At 39.7% G+C, this 21,263-nt stretch overlaps 1 protein-coding gene across 2 annotated transcripts in view; it reads right to left on the reverse strand.

Annotated features, from left to right (window-relative positions):
* Positions 1-21,263, reverse strand: part of LOC144683544 (diphosphoinositol polyphosphate phosphohydrolase 1) — an 80,397-nt gene that overhangs the window by 27,175 nt on the left and 31,959 nt on the right. For both annotated transcript variants that reach the window (XM_078546658.1, XM_078546657.1), the window contains one exon: positions 11,865-11,975. In XM_078546658.1, the coding sequence (XP_078402784.1) occupies positions 11,865-11,975 (111 nt within the window). The remainder of the gene's footprint in view (positions 1-11,864; positions 11,976-21,263) is intronic.

Here is a 21,263-nt window from a genome sequence, read left to right on the forward strand (position 1 = left end):
TACATGAGCAAACCTCCTTATTGACGAACCCTAGAGCTGGCCAAGGAGCTAGAACTCAACATCACCCACATGAAAATGATTAGATGCTAGCCTACTGCAAATGCCTTTCATTTAGGATCCAAGAGAAGGCATTCTCTGTTGTTCATGACCTTGAAAATGTATGCAACTTATAAGAATGTAACAATGTTATAGATCAAGTCTATGAGGTGAAAGTCAGTGACGAAGCATAACTGTTACTTCCTGAATTAGGATGTAACTTTGAAATTGACATTAATTAAAGCAACTAATGGATATCCTTTCTGGCCAAAAATGGAGACTTCCTGTTTTAAATGTGGGTGTTTTAAGAATTGGGGACTGTACTTATAAGTATGGCTAACCTAATGATCATCTTCAAGCTGATCTATGAAAAATGTTTCCAGTTCTCATTTCTACATCATTTTTTAAATTCCCACTGTCTTTCAGTTATTTTTTAAGTTTTGTTGAAGAACGGTCAATTTTTCTCTGTTGTGCAGAACTTTGGGAATCTGCATCACCCTAAGACACTAAAAACCCAGAGCACAAAGTTCTGGGGCAGGGTGGAATTTTAACAGGGGTTCTCCCACTTGTCTGGAAGAGCCAGGCAAATCGCATAAATGAAAGAATCCCCACAGGAATTCACCTCCACTAACCTGGTTGAAGCATTCTTTAATCTTATTTCAACTTAAAGCTAAGCTCAGGGGCACAGAATTTGCAGGCAATGTTGATAATTAAGCTGTCAATGACTTGGAAAGATATATCAGATTATGTAAATAGCAAAATCCATAATTTGCTATGGACTACAATTTTGGCGCAGTACAAAAATGAACTCAATTCTCCATTGGATTAAAGTCAAATATCACACTGTGTCATATGGTAGTATTTTGCCATTCAAATTCCCTGCTCATATCAATTGCTGGTTTACCAAACACTAACACCAATGTAAACAAAAGAAAGCAGTTCTAAAATTCCAGTGCAAAGCCTCTATTATCTGGGTGGGTTGGAATCCAGGGTAGGAACTGGCTGCACCAAATCTTCATCCTTTTTTGCACACACTTAATTTCTACTGCCTCCCACTCCACCCACAACCAGATAGAAACTAGGAGAATGACCACAAGACTAAGAATTACATAATCTGCTGGAATTCCCAACAACTGATCCTCTGTAAACCCCAACGCTTAGGGTGCCCATATAACATCAGGTCAGGATTAGGTCCCGGCATAAGTGGGACACAAGAGAGTCTAAGGGGTCTGGGGTCTGTTACCCAATGTGCGCCTTTGAGAAAATGGGAAGCTTCAATTGAGAAAACTTAATTTTGGGGGTACTTTCAGTTGGCATACAGTGACAGCTCCCTTATAGTTGTGGCAAAATTCCACTCCTATATTCCCCCACCCACACAGCAGCAAATACAAATGCCTGACACTGAAGTTTGAAATAGGGTCTTCTCAACTGGTGGTCAAAATTCCTGCTTTATCAAGGATCTACTATGAATTGCTGAAGAGACATGCTATCAAAGCTTTTTGTCTTGCACTCATCAGGATAGCTTGCATAAATTTTCCAAAAGCAACAACGAACAATTTATATGGCATGAGAAGAGTGTGATTGGTTGGCAAGTGGACTCTGATTGGTGGAGGCAATGCCATGGAGAATGCAACATGGAACATGCCCAGCTTTGTTCAAACTCAAACTGGGCAGGTTGACTCTGAATGGTCATGGTATTGCTCTGGGGAATGACTGTTCCCTAAACTTGCGACAATGTCATTGCAGGATGGAAATGCCCACCCCAGTTACTTCAATCTATGGAATATCATTCTATGTCAAAAATAAAAGTAATGATATGATCCCCAGCTGAAATTACCCCTGGACAAGCCTGAATAAACATTTATTCAGCATGAACTATATTACAATATTCCTACACCCACAACTGTACCTTTACAAGTATAGAGAGATTTGTAAGGATAACACAAGTTACAATAGCTATTTTATATTCTAATGTCCACTGTAAGTACACACAGTCCATGTAACAATAAGCACCATGGTCAGACACACCCCACTCTGAAACCAAGTGACAGATGCCACCTCAACCAGATGCTATGGGTCTCTCAACTCCCCCCAGGCACTTGTCACCCTGTGAGCCAACACGTCTCATTGAACTCCATCTTTCACACAGGGTTTCCAATCTCCACTCTCTAAGACCTCACCATTGGAATCTTCTCCAAACCAACACTATCTCTCAGACGCCTTCCGCAAGGGTTCACCTCCAGGGTTTCAAACTCTCCTTCCGATGTTCCCCTTTCCTGGGTCACCACATGCATTCAAGCCGTCTTCCACGCACACTCTCTCAGACTCAGCCACCAACAGTGCCACTGCTTCACATGCCCATAGCGAAGAGTTACAGACCTTCAGTTGTCTCCTTGGACTTTCTTGCCTCCTGGAAGCTGTTCTCACTTTATTTCTGCTTACTACAGCTTTTGTCTCCTTAAATTTGAAGCTTGGAGCCTTTCTCTCTGCCCTTCACGCTTAACTTCATTAACAGGACCTTTTCAGATTCATGTCCTTCCTTTGACTAGGTGGTATTCTTGAGACTTTCTCCTGCTCCACTCCCCTGGATTTTGGGTCTTTGCTTTAGCTTGGGACTGGCTATCTATCCCCTTTGCTCCAGTCTCTCCTGGCAGCTACTTTAAAAACCAACTGAACTCAAACAGCTTCCAAAACAAAACTGCTGTTTCTCTACTTGTGTGTCTGTGGGAGGGACCTGATATTCTGGACCCATGTTGCTAGGTAACAGCACTGTTTTTTCCTACTCTTGTTTGCTTAACTTAGCTTACAATCGTAAAACTCTTATTAGAAATGCAGGCACCTTTAAAAGTGAAACTAAAACTCAATTTGATCTTTAACACAGATACAGAAATACAAATCAAACTTAAAAACTTTAAATCTAAAACTCATTCCTAACACCCACAAATACCAATATAACAAACTATCTCCTAACAATAATTACTGAACTTGTCACAATATTTAGGTTTAAACCATCAATTTTCAGCAACTGACATTGGTTACAATAAATTAAGGCATTTGATGGAAATGAGTTTCATGATCATAATCAAGGATTCCAGTTAAAATGTCAACTTTGACTCAGTGGTAACACCTTGGAGTCAGGTGATCATGGGCTCATGACCAATTCAGAGACTGAAACACTTAATCTAGACTGACATTTCAGTGCATTATCGAGGGACTGCTTTATTGTTAAAGATGCTGCCTCTAATGCAGCATTAAACCATCCAACAGTCATTGGACCAATACTTCATGGCACTATGTGACAAGCAGGGGAGCTTTCACCTTGTCTTGGCCAACATTTCTCCCTCAACCAACAGAATCAAAAACAAAAGATCTTGTCATTTAGCTCATTAGCCTTTGTGGGATATTGCTATAAACAAATTGGTTGCTACATCTCCCTGCATTGCAACAGTGATTGCACTTCAAAATACTTCATTGGGACATCCCAAAGTGCATCAAAGCCAAAGGCACTATATAAATGCAAGCTACCTTTATACACAGCACCTTTAACACCAAGTTCATGGAATAATGGCACAAAAAGATCAGTTGATACCCATTACACTATTGAAGACTTATAAATCTGTACAATTCATGTTATTTCCCACAAAGTTTTCCAACATGTTCATGGCTGTTCAGTGCCTTTATGGAATCAGCGATTGAGTAAATCCACAACACAAAGCTTGTTTAGCATTAAACAGAATAGATATGGCAGATATAATCCTGCTAGTTTATAAAATTGCCAACTATACTATAGTGGCTCCAAAAGTGCAGATGTGGTCTCTGATGCTGGCAAGTCATCTGTCCTCCGACAGTCTACTTTGATTGCCATGTAGCAACCAGTTGATCAAATCTCAACAGATATGCATTAAAAATTTAACTTACATATATTTTGTGCATGCATAATCTTTATTTTTCATCTTTTGCTTGTATCTACATTTTTTTCATGCTTTTACAATACTGTTAAGTCAGTAGCTGTACAGAGCTCTATAATTCCATCAGCCTTTTATGTTTACGCAAAAGCTCTCCAACCCATTATACAGAGGCAGTACTCAAAGAGCTTCAATTCATGAAAATCTGATGGTCAGCAGAGGGTGGGTAAGGTCAAAAACCTCTTTACAATAACTCATTCTGTTTATACATTAATCCTTGAGCTGTAAGCTTATTCTATTGGCTTTATATTTTCAAATCATATGTGCAAAATGTCAGGGATCTTAGACAAATTGTACCAGGTCAACCAAATCAGATTAATGTCAAAGAATTTTCAAGTTTCTGCTCGTGAATGGGTTAAATAATGGTAGAAAAAAACAAACCGTGAGTGCAAAGTTTAATGGTTTAGAGTACCTTAGTTTTCTACAGAAACTGCAAGCAACATTCTTTTACACCAATCAACAACATGCTTTGCACTGACAACCAAGCTGCATATAAACTGGTTTAGGCCAGACCGGATTACATTCTGGCATCTGCTTGGCTGCAGAGGAATAATGCTGAGATATCTGACCTATTGAACACTGTTGTGGTTTTCTTTGTTTGTGTTAGCAACCAAAATTCAACGATTGTACCTCAGAGTGAGTACCTCTTATAAACAAGGCCCAAAATGTTTTGCACTCCCATCATCCTTTCTCTCCACATTCTTTTTCAAAAAAGACATAAAATCTACTCATCTCCATAGCTTAATTTTATTTTCTTGGCAGTGATCCTCCTCAATTTTAGTGCCCCAGATTCTGTCAATGCCACAAAATACCAACAGGAAGAAGTTCATAATGCATCTAGTTTCCACAAGTAATTGGAGCAACAGTGAAAATAGTGTTATTTTAAAATTATTTAAAAAGTACAACCAAAGGCCATCACAAACTTTGTTGGTGTCATCATTAGTCTGACTGAATTTGTAGTTTTCCTGTCTCCCGGTCTCAAAAGTTCCAAAACTTCATAATACTTCTCTCAAAAAAATTCCTACTTTTAAAAAAAACAACCAAACACTTTTCCCTTCAATATTTTAACTGCAAAGGTGAAGCTTATTGAAAATGCTCCAATAACTAGAGAAATTTTCTAACACCTATTGTTGGATAGGGAATCACACTTTTTTTTCTCTCTTTCCCCATTATCTCTATTTTATCAAAATTCTATCATCAGCACTGCTCTTATTTATGCTTTCCCCCAAGTATGCCATCCTACAGTTGTCTTCCTACCTGCCTGAACTCACGACTATCTCCTGCTCTAACTTATTCTTCTCTGAACTTCAAAAATGGAATTTATCTCTCTCCCGTCCTCTTATGACAGCCTTTTAAAAACGCAGGTTTGGAGGCGGCTGATCAACACTTTTTGATTTATCTCATCGTCTTTCCCATTCTTTTCAGCTTGATGCAATCCTACGCTATGGATCTTGACCCTTCCCAAACAAACAATTGTTTGTAAGCCATACCAAAATAGCACCCTGGTGTATATTGTCATTTTCTGTAGTTAAAATATTTAAAATATTCAGTCACCATGTTAAAGCATTTTGACGTTACACCGACAGCCTGCAAGCTAATTGTTTTAAGATGGAAAAATACTTGAACATATTAGTATAACAACTTCTATACAGTGCCTTTAACATAGTAAAATGTCCTAAGGCGCTTCACAGGAGTAATTATTAAACAAAATTGACATGACAAATAAGGAAATGCTAGTACAGCAACATTTCAAAAGTTAGGTTTTAAGGAACATGTTAAAATAAGAGGGAAGTAGGTGCAGAGAGGTCTAGAGAAGAAATTTCAGAGTTAAGGGCCTTGACAGCTGGAGAAGCAGTCATCAGTGGTAGAGCAAAGAAACCAGGGTGCATAAAGGCCAGGTTTGGAGGAGTGCAGAGATCTCAGAGCTGTAGGAGCCCTGAAGGGATTTTAAAAACAAGGATGAGAATTTTAGAAATTGAGGTGTAGCTGGACCAGTAACCAATGTAGGTCAATGACCACGTCTTGATGCAAGTTACCGATAGATCGTTGGGGTGCTCCAGAGAAAAGGTGATGTGGGAGCAGGAAGAAAAACAGGTGGTGATTCGCTAGCTCTGACTAGGTAGATAGGAATGGAACCAAGAACAGGCCCACCCAGCTGGACACTGGAAGAGCAGTATCGGAAAAGGATGTGGTCAGCCATGTCAAAGGCTGCAGACAGGTCTAGAAGGGCAAGGAGAAATAGTTTATCACAATGACTATCACATAGGATTTACAGGTTAGACAGGGCTGTTTCTGTGCCTTGGCAGAAGCAAAGCCCAATTGGAATGATTCCAACTTGGAGTTGTACGGAAAATTAATATGGATTTAGCAGGAAACACATTCAAGGGCTTGAGAAGAAAGGGCATAGACAATAACAAGCCCATTAAGACTTACAGCTTTCCCTTTAAAAAGCTGTGAAAAAAAGTCTATATTGCACTAGTCAACAGATATAGTTTGTGAAAAAATAAGGATTTAATCGTATTATGGAACTGACAAATTGTTATTAAAGACTTTATTTACTATGCTAGGGGACAGACAATAGAACAAATATATCAGATTTACACAAGTAATAAGTTTCATGGTATACAATGAACAATGTCCATGACCTTGGTGAGTAGTTACAGAACCTTTAAGACAACAGCTGAAGTAGTGTGCGCAATTTTGGATCCCATATTATAGAAAAGATGTTTAAGTGATAACAACAGCTTGTAGTTATATAGCATCTTTAATGTAGTAAAAGGTGTTTCAAAGCAGAGTTATCAAACAAATTTGCCACCAAGCCACGTAAGGACATAATAGGGCAGAGGTAGGTTTTTAAGGAGCATCTTAAAACAAGACAGGAAAATAGGAAGGGAGTCAGGCAGAGAGGTTTAGGGAAGGAAATCCAGATTTTCAGGACCTTGCGAGCTGAAGGCACGGTCAATCAATTGATGGGGTGCAGATATTGCAGAAGGTTATAGGGCTGGAGGAGATTACTGAGTTCAGAGAATACAACAGAGATTCACTAGCATGCCAGATGATAAGGAATGAATATAAATAAAGGCTTGGAAAATTGGGTCATTTTCATTAGAACAGAGGAGATTACACTGATTTGAGATAGGTATCATGAAGCAATGAGGCAGATATTTTTTTATTCGTTCTTGGAATGAGAGAGTCACCAACAAGGCCAGCATTTGTTGCCCATCCCTAACTGCCCTTCAGAACATGGTGGTGAGCCATCTTCTTGAACTGCTGCAGTCCCAAGTGGTGTAGGTACACCAATGGTGCTGTTAGGGAGGGAGTTCCAGGATTTTGACCCAGCCACAATGAAGTAACAGCAATATAGTTCCAAGTCAGGGTGGTGGGGAACTTGCAGGCGGCAGTGTTCCCTGCATCTGCTGCCCTTGCCCTTCGAGGTGGTAGAAGTCACGGACTTGGAAGACGCTGTCGAAGGATCCTTGGTGAGTTGCTGCAGTGCATCTTGCATATAATACATGCTACTGCCACTGTTCAGAGGTTCAGGGGGTGAATGTTTAAGATGGTGGATGGGCTGTTAATCAAGTGGGCTACTTTGTCCTGGATGGTGTCAAGCTTCGTCAGTTTCACTCATCCAGACAGTCACATGCCACTTACCAGCCCAAGACTGAATGCTGTCCAGGTCTTGCTGCATGTGGGTGTGGACTCATTCATTATCTGAGAAGTTGCAAATGGTACTAAACACTGTAAATATCAGCGAACATCCCTACTTCTGACCTTATGTTGGAGGGAAGGTCATTGATGAAGGGGCTGAAGATGATTGGGCCGAGGACACTGCCCCAAGAAATTCTTCCAGCAATGTCCTGGGGATGTGATCACTGGCCTCCAACAACCAAAACCATCTTCCTTTGCACTAGGTATGAGTCCAACCTGTGGAGAGTTTTCCCTCTAATTCCCATTTACTTCAGTTTTGCTAGGGCTCCTCAATGCTATACTCGGGTCAAATGCTGCCTCAATGTCAAGGACAGTCACTCTCACCTCACCTCTGGAATTCAGCTCTTTTGTCCATGTTTGGACCAAGGCTGTAATGAGGTCTGGAGTTGAGTAGCCCTGTAGATAGAGAGAGATTTCCAGTAATTCAAGGGTACAGAATGAGGGGGAAATTGAGAATAATTGCAAGAAATTCATGACAGAGAACACACAAACAATCTTTTTTTCTGAAGTGAGGGTTTTGAAGCTGTGGAATGTATTGTTACAGTTAGTGACTGAAGCAGAGACCATGTTAACACTTAAGACTAGGCTAAGTTGATGGTTGCAGAAAAGGGAATAAAGGAATATAGTAACAGGACAGCAATATTGGATTAGAGCTGATGTTCATAATCAGCATGAACTCAGATCAGCTGGATGAGGAGTTCAAACTTCTTTAGCAAATTAGAATCCTCTGAAGATTCTTCAGCTCAAGATGGTATGTTTAAGTTAACTGAATTACTGAAATTGGTTTCTAACCCAAAGTTTAGGTGCTGGTATTAGTCCTCATATTTGGCAGGACTGTTTCAGCATCAAATATTTTCCATGTAGTGCTATATGCTGGTTAGAAATGGCTTTCTTGTTAAATGAGAGCATTAACTTAACACTAAAGATAGATTTTTCCCCATTAATTGTAAAGATTCAAGGTAGTCAGAACAATGGCAAATTTGGCCATGAGTTAACAAATTAGGTCCTTTGCGTGTACTAGTAAGATTAGATAGGGATTGACATATGAAGAATGTCTGAAAACCAAACTTACTTTGTTCAAATGTTGAAATACTAGGATGGCATGATGTGTGACTTGCACTGTCAATGTGAGAGTTTTGGAAATGAGGACATTTTGGATGAAGACGTGCATCTGGGAGACCAGCTGCTGTCGACTTTATGAAATAGGTGACATGAAGGGAAGCGGTCAAAGTTCTAAGCACCAGCAAGCCTGTGGAAGCTGATGATCCCATCTCTACTATACATGTTGTATTTAATGAAGTGGATATTCTGAGGAAGAGGAATCAATCACCTGTTGAATGCAGGTCCTCACAGCACCTTGGTTAACGTTACAGCCTTACTGGCAGGTACCAGGACCACAAAAATAGAGGCCCATCACCTTCATTGCAACTGACATGACCCTTCAGGTCTTCATGGGAGTTTTGTTTTGCAGAACTGGCCGATTGTTTCCTTGGTAAAGTGCAGTCTCCACATGCAGGCTCCTCCAATAGAGCCTCAAGTTTCATTGGCTCCCTGTACACACTAGTAGCAACTTTGGTTCAGTTTGCAGACATGGTCCTCAAGGTCTGTACCTTCTGATTGTCTTTCAGGTCATCCATTATAATCAAAAACAGAATGAACCCAGTGAATTAGGCATTTTTTAATGTTTCCTCTTTTTGTGTAGTAAGAATTAGCTGGGAGCCCTAAAACTAATTGCCCTCAACATTAACAGCACTCTGTTTGGAAAAAAACTGTCAAGAAAAGATGCCCATGCTAAAGAGAAATAGAAGAAAATCTCAAGGTTGCACAGCTTTCTTGGTACCTTTGTTGGCTTCCCAGGCCAAGAATCACACAAAGCCCATAAATTATTTCAATACCAGGTCGTGCATGCCATTATTTTTCAATTTAAGCCACTGCATCATAAATACTGATGCAAATCCAGCAAAATGTGATCAGCGTTGATCGTAATGAAGGGATGAACAATAAGAGCAAATGTTTACCTGTCGAATGGTGTCGTCCTCTTGTTCAGTGCACCAACAGATAGTTGCGAACTAATGAGGGATTTTTCTTACCAAGCATCTGCTCAGGATTTCTCCAGATTTAATGAAAGTTCCGACTCTCTAACATCTTTAAATTCACCCAAGGTGTTAAGCCTTAAGGTGACAAGGAGGTCTTGTGGCGCATTGGGTAGTGTCCCTACCTCTGGGCCAGGAGCTCCGGTTGAAGTCCCACTTCAGGATTTCATGGCCATGGAAGGTGAGTACATAACGTGACAAAAAAATCATCAGCCTGTGAATCCTTCCAATATGCCTGATGGCAGGTGGTAAAGAGTGAAGAGTTTCCTGGTCAGCCATACTGCAGAAGGCAATGGAAAACCACTACTTTGCCAAGCATAATCATGGACCAATTCAATGGAAGTCCATGGTCTCCAAACCCTCTTAGGGCCTAGTACATGAAGGAGGAGGAAGCCTTAATGAAGCAGCAATCACAAACACACTTAGTCAAATTCCTGAATGCACTAATAGATTTTCTGCTGAATACGACACCTGAGAAAATTTCTGTGCTATGAGCGAACAGATAAGGAAATGATTTTCCTCAAGGTCAAGAGGGGCTAAATAGATAACATACAATGCAGTGACCATTCACAATTTATACTTTCAAAAACTGAAAAAATTACCAAAGCAGATGCTGGGGCCACAAATCTCTCAAAAGGGGCATAAAATGGCAAATTGGCCCAAAAGACTTGCCTTGCCACCAGAATTAAGCTCTTTGCATGAACGGAGCAGATTTTTACACCAGAATTGAGAAAATTCAACTAGAAGTTTAATAGATAGTCCAGTTGGACAGTTACTTCAAAGCAAGCACTTGTATTGTTACAACTGTACTGCTTTCTAGAATGTATCTTCTGCCTCAAAGTCCAACCATTTTAATTCCTTGCTTTCTTCTGAGAAATAAGCCTGCCATGCAATTATCCAAACTTGTCTGGAACTTAGTAGACAACAGAAGACTTGGCTAATGGAATTGCAGTCAACACTCCTATACATACAGCATGTCAGCAGATACCATGTCAAAATACTTGAGCAAAGGTCACTCCACCAGACTGTTTTGTCGGTGAGCTGCCCATGTGCTGACACAAAAGGATACTGCACACGTGTTACTCTGGTTATCCAACAAAGTCTTCTTCGGCAAGAGGAAACATACATGGCAGCGTAACCTCACAGCCCAAGCTGAACTGCACCTGAGGGAATCTGAAATGTGTAGAGAAAGGCCAAGAAAAATGTGTGACATCCACACTGAACTAGAACTTCAGCAGAATTGGTCTTAACTTGAGTTAATTTCATAAGACATCTTGCTGCAATGACTCATTATTATTCTCAGTATCAGGGATGAAAACTGTGGAGGAAAGTCTGGAGCAAATTTAAGTCCTTGCCTGAAGCCTGTACCCCATCAAGTTTGTGCTTAGTCTAACTCAGCTGATTTACCAGCAGACCATACTAGCAGTGCATAGCATCACACTTCAGCAGTGGAAGCCCAATGAGCCAGCAGGATTTTGACAGAGCAATGCTTTTTCAAGTGACTGTTGTGACTTTTGAGTTACAATTTGAATGCCGACATTTGGAACACCTGGTTAAGAATGCAGATGCTATTATGACGAACATAAAATCAGTGAAGAATAAAACATGACAAATTTTTAATGTACAAGAAGAATTACAAGAACAGTTGAGGCTTTAGCAATGTGAAATGAACCATCAGGACTGCCCCTGATACATGGAGATGGGGATATTACACAAGGTTATAACTATTCTTGCAATTCTCCCGCCTGGGTACTTGGAACTGATTTATTGATATGCAAAAAAAAAGTTGCAATTAAGAATTAAATGTTTTTGTCAATAGCTGTATTTAGAAATAAGTATCTTGCAACTATCAGCCAAAGGTAGTAGAGATTGGAAATTGCTATACTTCAGCCAGGTCTACACAAAGTCACTTCAATTAAAAAGATAGAGACTGAAAAAGAAGCCAGCTGACTGGCACAAGTTAACTAACTCCAACAGACGTCTGATTAACAATTAAATAGTTTTTAAAATTAGTTGACAGTGAATTTTAAGAACACAGAACAAATGAGTGCTCTGTACATACTTCTTCACAGACTTCTCGGACAGCTGCCACACTTGGTTCCTCGTCAGGCTCCATGCCACCGCCTGGCACAATCCATCTGTCTGGGTATCGACTGCTGCTGACCAACAGAACCTAGGATAAAAGAGTATTTAACTTAGGAAAAAGGGTACTGTCATTTTCTTCTATCGTCTGCAGTCACATTTGAAATGAATCAATTAAGCCCTCATGAAGAACATACATTTTCCAAAAAATGTACCACACTGTGAAAGTAGGACACCAGAAAATACAGAACCCGTTTGTTACAGGCAATGCTCAAATAAACAAGGTTAGATCATTTATATTTTGTTTAGCACAGAACAAACTACTCAAACTATTAGCTACCTATCTTAATTAAATTTTTAGCTCTAATATGTACAAAGAAAGATGTGCAAAAATTCAATAAATTAGGAAATTACAGTTTAATGTCAACTTTCCTTACTAACTAGGACCAATAGGTTTTCTGTCTTTTATGCCATGCAATTTAGTGCCCATATCAATATTTATCATTATTAATACCAATATGTTAAGCAACGTGGTGACTTTCTTGTAGGGTAGAACAATATCGTCAATCATAGAAGTTTCAGCAAATGAATCCATTTGGTCCACTGTGTCTGTCAATGTTCATTTCAGGCATTCAAATGTCTGCTCAAATCCCATTTTCCAGCTTTTCTCTGTAACCTTTAAATATTGTGATTGCCAGAAGTGGTACAATATCTGAATGATGTTTTGTTGGGAGAAAATGCTTCCCATCTCTTAATTTACATTTTCAGTACATAACCTGAATAAATGTCTCCTTACAACCAAGTCTGATCCTCATCTCCTACCAGACCCTCATACTGTACAATATTCTTTTTCAAGAAAAAGGGCCTTGCCCTTAATAGTTTAAAATTGTTAGCTCATAACTCATGTAAATGATAATTTAAATTAAAACAACAGTATAAATAAACACAAGTTACTTCAGTTGCTACAAATATTTTCTGAATGTTTCATAATGTACAACTTTTCCCAGAAATATCTTGTAGACACTCCAAAGATTTATATTTCTGCTGCTTATTTGATTAATCAGCAGCCTTTTGATATTTTATTGTACAATCTCCTAATTCACAATATTGCATGCAATCTACAATAATATTCTTTTTTTCCTCCGGACTGTTTTGATCAGTTTAAGGGGTGGCAACTATTGGCGGGCGGTACCTGATGCACGCAGAGTACGTAGGCACACCGAGGTCTGGAGTGCACGGTGAACATGCGGCTGCTGACAGGTAGCCGCAGTAGCAGGGTGAGGGTTTGGCGGAGGACAAAAGCTGCACAATTTAAGGGGAGCCCAAAAACGTTACCCTGGTTGCAGAGTGTGTTTCTGGAAGGGACGGGATTGATGGGAGGGACGAGATAAGATGACGGAATTAGTTAAGTGTGGCGAAGTGCAGGGACAATTGTTTGAAACAAATTATTCAAAGGGTATTCAAAAGCTAGGATTCATTAGATTTGAATTAAAAAGAGTTATATGAAAGCTATCAGGTGGATTTGAATACATCAGCATTGATTCTATAGACAGAGAAGATGATGACAATCTATATCTTCTACAGTCTAACACCAATTCCTACCATGCACACTTGGACTCAAGGAAGGTGCAGATACAATGTTGCTACAAAACTTGAAAGCTAAACAAAGCCTGTGTAGCTAGAAAACTCTCTTCTTTGATGTTAGATGCTGAAATTGTAACTAGCAGATTTCAAGGAAAGCGTGTTTATTCCTGGAATAATATTGAACCCATCAGATGTAAACCTGCCTTTTCAACTCAGGAGAAAACAAGTTCCCAATTAGACTTACATATTCTATGAGTATAAGCAAGTCATAAGGGCAGATTCTTGACAGAATTTGTACTTATATTCCTACGCCTGTTTTTACACTGACAGTTTTGTTTCTATTCCCCCCAGATTGAGAAGTTTTGATTCTTCAAAGTCCTTGGCAAAGAATAACTGTAAATCCTGTATTAACAAGAACTGTTGCAATAAGGATACTAATTTGACTGCAAATATTTTACAGGTCTCTGCTAGCTTGTCTACAATCTCCATGATTTCTGTACAGTAGCCACTAAGATTAAACTGAGACGACATTATCAACAGAAAAATCAGGCACTAAACAGCACACTCAACTATGTTACCACATCTATAGATGACATTATGGAAACTGAATTATGCAGAGCAGAATTGGCCCCTTCCTTATTTGTGGTATGTAGCAGCTTAAATTACTGAAAGGACACAAGCAGTTAATAATACAGCTGTAAGAATCTATAGAATGTCATTAACAACAAAGAGCAACATTTCCTGTGCAGAAACCCTCCAACCAGGGAGATCCATACAATCCTGTGGCAATACCAAAAAAACTGAACACCTGCACATCTATGCCCTTGAAATCTCTCAACAGCTCCACTTGGAACTTTTCCAGAAACTAAGTTCTTTCAGGTTTACAAAAGATAATTACTTGAAATAGGACTCGGGCAACCATTAAGACACTAGTAAATATTGTTGCAACTCTAAGTCTTTACAACCAGGTGATGGCCATTACCTATGAAAAACAACTGTAAAAATATTGTCAGCAGAAATGAGGCCAAAGAGGACTTCCGCATCTAAAATGCCCTTTAGATACAACAATGGCTGGTCCAAAAGCTCTAAAAGTGTGCATCATTAAGGTCTACAGCAGTCTCGAGCATTTTACCTGAAAATATATGACAATATTTGCCTCCTACCTTTCTTCGTTTAACACCATCAGCGTATCCTTCTATTTCTTTCTCCCTCATGTGTGAGAAACTTTAAAGGGAAAGCTAGATATATGTTATTCATTTCAATTACTCCATGTGGTAGTGGGTTCTACATTCTAACCATTCTCTAGTAGTTTCACCCTAATTTCTTACTAGTGACAATTTTATGTTTATGACACAAGAAGTTTTCTTAACCACCTCATGTCTAAGGCAAACTAAAATCATTACACCTCATAAGGGAAGAGGATGATGTTATTTCTTTTACTGCGACAGGAACATCACTGTTGTATAAGATTGTGAAATATGACATTTACATTCCCTGGTGACAACAAGAAGGGGGACAAAATGTCATAATTGACGGGTCAGCTTTGGGAAACCATTTCAATATTCAGCAGCAAATATTTAACATTGGGATGTCATACATGGGAGATTGCCATGAACAAAAAAAGCAGCAGCCTACGTCTAAGCATTTGGAACATGGAGGTCAATAAATGAGAACCAAATCAACAGGTCAGGATTTGCTGTGTCAAGGCATCTAATAGTGTCTGCCATTAGTTAGATTTTCCCTTATATGCTTTAGGTTGTAATTTTTTTGTGTGTAGCAGGTTGCTGAAAGTGCCAGCTGATAATACGGCAGCAAGGGACCGAACAAAACAAGCAACTGTGTATCTCCTCAGCCAATCAGATTGAAGGACTGCAAAATTAACAGTTTAAATGATAGTGAAGAAAGTGGGTGAATCCAATGTTAAATCACAGAGAGAGAAAAAGAGACACACAAACAAAAAGTAGTTTCCAATGCTTTACAGCAAATTTATGAAATTTCTCCCTTCTGATCTGGAATCACCATTTTAAATGTGCTGGTGCTTGAGTCTCTGTCAGCATTTTCTTTACTTGTTATTCAAAACTGTCATCTCAAGTGAACTGTATGCATAACATATTAGTATTTAAATATGCAATCCTCTCCCATGTGACAACTTCTTAAAACACAGTTTGCAGTTCTCCGAATAGACAGAGAATGGGTGGCGTAGAGAGTGGAAAAAAATGGTTGGAAGCCTGGAATTTGATACCAAGCTGACCTTCCAAAGTAAATTGTCTTTGTGCTAATTAGACAATACTATATACTGGGCTAGGTACTTAAATACTATATAAAATATAACAGGGCTGAATAGTGTCATACATTACAAATAATATTTTACAACATAATTTATTCTTTAACAGGAGAAAACTACATAAAGGAAACTTGCCAAACTTTGCTGTTAACCATTCCCAAATAGAGCATTGCTCTAAATTCCTAATTTTTGCACAGAAAAATGAAAATTTAAACATTGTTATAAATCACATTAGATTTTTTTGGGCAATTTTTTAATAAACCCATCAGCAGAGAGACTCCTACAGTGGCTCAGTTAAACATATTCTTCTGCATCCTACTGTACAATACAAAACAGAAATATAATCATGTTCCTGTTTGTGTCAACTTGCCCAAGTTCATTCAAGGCATAGTACGAGAATTATAGCTAGCTTGGGCAAGGAAAGAAGGAATCCACTTGGGTTCGGGCTCCTGGGCACTAACAAGCGGCCTCCTGCTAGAGGTGTCATTCAAGAGTGCTGGACTTAGTCAGAATCAGGCTTGGCTGCAATCTGCTGGAAGTTGGTGATAAATCAGTCTAGCCTCACATAAGATTAGTGGACATTAGGGAAGTAGCTGAGCCAACTCACGTGAACATCAGGAATCAGCTTCAGGATAGGAGGTAAAATAGTTGAGTGGGGAGGGAGTATAAATGAAAAGTATAGGGAAGCTACCAGCAACAATTAAATTCATTGAGAATAATTATACTAAACATCAGCTGTGTTTTTAATACACGCTTTTGTATAACTACTGAACTGCCATTTGACATTTTCTGGCATTTTTAATACAAGGTTTTTTTTAATGACAGTCTCACAGGAAAGTATTGCAATGGTTATAATTTTGTTTTGTTTTTGTTGAAACATAACTTGCAGCTACAATTTTAATTAGGCAATAAAACTCACTCATGGTGTAGCATGTCTGCTTGAAGTGGTCACACGGAATTCTGAGGGGTGGTGTTGTGGCACAATGGTAGTGCCCCTGCCCCTCGGCCAGAAGCTCTGGGGTACAAGCTCCATGCCAAGGCTTGTTGGCCATGGAATGAGCATTCTTGACGCGGTTCAACAGGCTGATAACCAGCCCGGGGATCCTTCCACCACTTCTCCACTATTTCCCAAAGGGAAAAAAGTGTGTGTGTGTGTGTGTGTGAAGAGACACTAAAGAAAGCTGAATTGAGAAATGCAAACTTTAGCAAGAATTAAGTCACATCAAAATCAAATTTCTAACTACTTCATTTACATCATTTATAATCTTCAGGTCAATAGTCCTCACAAACGTATTCAGGTTGTTCACTCAAATGGACCTGTGTTTTTTTTTTGTAATCTCTGTCAAAACCATTTTCCTTTGCTCCCAACGATCCACTTTTCAAATATTTTCTAATGTGGTTTCATAACTTTTAATGATGGTTTCCAAGGTAAAACTCTCTTTTTCAGGGAAAAAAAATCAACAAGCTAAATAAAAGTTTTCAATTTTGCTCTCTCCCTCTCACCCATGATTAGTTAACTGCAGGACACAATTTCAGGACTTTTCCTTAATTAATTGGGTTTTTTGAAGAAATGTGTTACTTTTTATGATCCGTTTAAAGTTACCTAATGGAAAATAAAAATACTTTATCTGCGCTGCACTTATTTTGGATATGGAACTACCTTCATGGATTTTATTTATTGGAATCAGTGGGGTGCTTGCTGCAGCTCTTGCATAGTTAACTAAAACCCAATGTAAAACTGCTAGATTCACTAAATCTGGACACTGGGTCTTTCTAACGAATGGATTTAATGAACCTGGCAAGCTCTCAGAGTTTATCTGCACTGCTGCACCAGCCTGGATCTCACACAAAGAAAGATAAATTTTAATTAGCACCAATGATGATTTGCATTACCAGTTCCCAAGGTGCAGGTCTCATGCAGCTGAAATGTAAACCTACTGGATTTGCGAAACCCAGCTGCCAGGAATACCAGATTTATTTTTTCCAACTGCGTCTTTCACATGGTTGCATTTAGCAAGTGCAGCAAATTTATTTTGGGTCTGCTACTGGTTACATGAGACCTAAACTTTTGGAACTAACATTTCTTAAACCCCACTGTCAGTAATATTAAATCAGCAATTCATAAAATAGATGCAGTGCTGAGAAAATATGCCCATCACTTTGTGCATTACTTCATTGTCAACTACTTTCAATGCTAACTGGAGCATTGGCTGACTGTTTTGGGGGCCAAAATACCTATTATGCCTACGCACAGACAACACACAAAAGTTGATTGATAGCCAACAGGAAACTATTCACCATTTGCAGAACAAATCACCACTTAAATCCAATATAAAAAGCGCACAAGATGACATCACCAGGGATATTCAGTTCAACAGCAGGAGAAAACTCATTAACTCACTTCCCACATCAACTTGCATGTTAATTTAGTGCTCCCACTCTGTCAGGTTCAATATCTCTTCAAAGCCAGTGTTATAAATGCTAGATATTATGTTTAAGTATTTAAAGAATGCAAGAAAAAGGGCAATTAAGCTGCAAATTATCATCTGATTATTAAAAAGGGCTCAAATAGAATGGTAACAGGTAACTTCAATCACATATACAATGAACACCTACACGATTCGACAACATCCTTCCGTCACTCCCTACTTTTGTGATGGATCATTAACTTTGCAACACACTTTACTGTCAACCATATTTCCAGTCACCTTTGTCCATCTCCGACACTTCCCTTCCCTTCCTTGACCTCTCAGTCTCATTTTCTGGTGATAGACTGTCCACCAACATTCATTACAAGCCTACCAATTCCCACAGCTACCTCACCTACAACTCCTCACACCCCGCTTCCTGTAAGGGCTCCATCCTATTCTCTCAATTCCTTCGCCTCTGGCGCATCTGTTCTGATGATGCCACTTTCCAAAACAGTTCCTCTGACATGCCTTACTTCTTCCTTAACTGAGGTTTTCCACCCCCGGTGGTTGACAGGGCCCTCAACCGTGTCCGGCCCATCTCCCGCGCATCCGCCCTCACACCTTCATCTCCCTCCCAGAACCATGATAGGGTTCCCCTGGTCCTCACTTATCATCCCACCAGCCTTCACGTTCAAAGGATCATGCTCCACCATTTCCACCAACTCCAGCATGATGCCACCACCAAACACAACTTCCCTTCAGCACCCCCTGGGGGCTTTCCGCAGGGATCGTTCCCTTAGGGACACCCTGGTCCACTCCTCCATTGCCCCCTCCACCTCAACCCCCTCCCATGCAACCGCAGAAGGTACAACACCTACCCCTTTACTTGCGCTTCCCTCAATTTAGTCTGCTGCATTCACTGCTCCCAATGTGGTCTCCTCTACACTGGATTGAACAAACGCAGACTGGGTGACCACTTTGCGGAACACCTTCGGTCTGTCCACAAGCATGACCCAGACCTCCCTGTCGCTAGCCATTTCAACACACCACCCTGCTCTCATGCCCACATGTCCGTCCTTGGCCTGCTGCAATGTTCCAGTGAAGCTCAACGCAAACTGGAGGAACAGCACCTCATCTTCCGACTAGGCACTTTACAGTCTTCTGGACTTAATATTGAGTTCAACAATTTCAGATCATGAACTCTCTCCTCCATCCCCAACCCCTTTCCGATACCCCCTTTTCCAATAATTTATCATTTTTTACAAATATATTTTTATTTTCCCACCTATTTTAAAATTTATTTCGATCTATTGTTTCATCTCCACTGTTTAGTCCATTTTGATCCCTTTCCCCCACCCCACCCCCACTAGGACCATCTGCCACTAATTTGTCCTGCTTGCTACCTTTAATGTCCCCATTAGCACATCCTTTAGATAATATTACCACCATCAACACCCCTTTGTCCTTTTGCCTATGACATCTTTGGCAGTCTCTTGGCCTCCACGTATCGAGCTCTACCTGTCCCACCCCCTCTACCAGCTTATATTTCTTCTCATTTCTATATTTTTTAGTTCTGATGAAGGGTCATACGGACTCGAAACGTCAACTGTATCCATCCCCGCAGATGTTGTCAGACCTGAGTTTTTCCAGGTATTTTTGTTTCTGTTCTACATTTCCCCAGTACCTTCCTGTGCAACCATGGCAAAATACATCACTTGGCCATTTCCCTCCCCTCATACCAGGGTCCAGGGCTTCAAAGACACCTGTGACACAGCAATTTTTGTATTCCCATTAATCGAGTGTACCACACTTGCTGCTAACAATACAGTATCTTTGAAGATGGGGAGGCCAAATGATGATGATCAGGTGTCCATTTTGCCCGACACCTCCATTTTATCTGCATGTATGACCCTGAGTTTTCTGTGATTCATCATTTTAATTCCTTTTCCCACTCTGACCTTTCAGTTTTTGACTTCTTATAATGTTCCAATGAACCTCCATTTTTGCAGGCACATTGCAGTCTTTTATGAAAACTGACTTCAAACCTTTCCTATTTACTCTGATATTCTTTACAGCAGATGGGAAGTAGGGATTGGAGCCCAGGGCTTGAGGTGCTAATATTTTGGGGGGTGGTAATCCTTTTAACCAGAACACACTATCGGAACAGAGGGGAGGGAAGCACCTGTTGCAGACACTTTCCTCTCTTTTTGAGACTGGCAGACCTACTGTTCTGGCACACATCGTTGATGTAAATCAGATATAGATACTGTACTGGGAAAATATGCCCACTTTGTACACTACTTCATTGTCTCTGGGCCATGGGTGATAGGAGCGGAATTGGCAAGTAATGCATTTACAGCAAAGTGCCAGAAGAAAGGTAGCTGGAAATAGGGTTGGCAATAAACTGTATTGCAAAGTTAATGATCCATCACAAAAGTGGGAAGTGACGGAAACCCCATCACAGAATTTTTAAAATCTTCACAATTGATGAAGTGTGCAAGCTTTTCCAATGCACACTGGGTTGGAGAACTCAGCATGTGATGGGCAGAAATTCTCACACAGGTGTTTTGCCTACATCTTGTTTTAATTTCAAACCTGAACTGCAATTATGTTTTCAATCTATTCAATTTTATCAACTAATACATGCTGAACAAATTACACGTTTTTATGTTTGTCTGTAAATTCTTAAATGCTTCTCCCATCATCTAATGGTCACTGCTTCTACCACCACTTCTCTCATGTTGTTTCTTTCCTTCATTTTTTTGTCCTGATTGACTAAAACAGTTTATCCTTCACTTTTCAGTTCTGAAAGGTCAAGCCCAGATCTGCCTATTTTCTCCACATACTAGCTTGTTACACTTGCAACACTTTTTGTTTATGTTTGAACAAATGATAATATTGCTTAGGGACAGCATTCTTTTCTGACATGGAAATTATACATAATGATCTGCATCAAAATGGGTAGCTTTGAAAATTCTAGTTCAATATTTGGTAAAATGTGCTGTCCATTTCTAAACCTTGCAATAGGATTAAAAATAAGAGTTACCTCAGTTCCAGCAAATTCACTAAAGGACAGCAGTTTATTATAGTTATTTAATAA

Source organism: Cetorhinus maximus, chromosome 8, assembly GCF_964194155.1.
Source record: "Cetorhinus maximus chromosome 8, sCetMax3.hap1.1, whole genome shotgun sequence".
Classification (NCBI taxonomy): domain Eukaryota; kingdom Metazoa; phylum Chordata; class Chondrichthyes; order Lamniformes; family Cetorhinidae; genus Cetorhinus; species Cetorhinus maximus.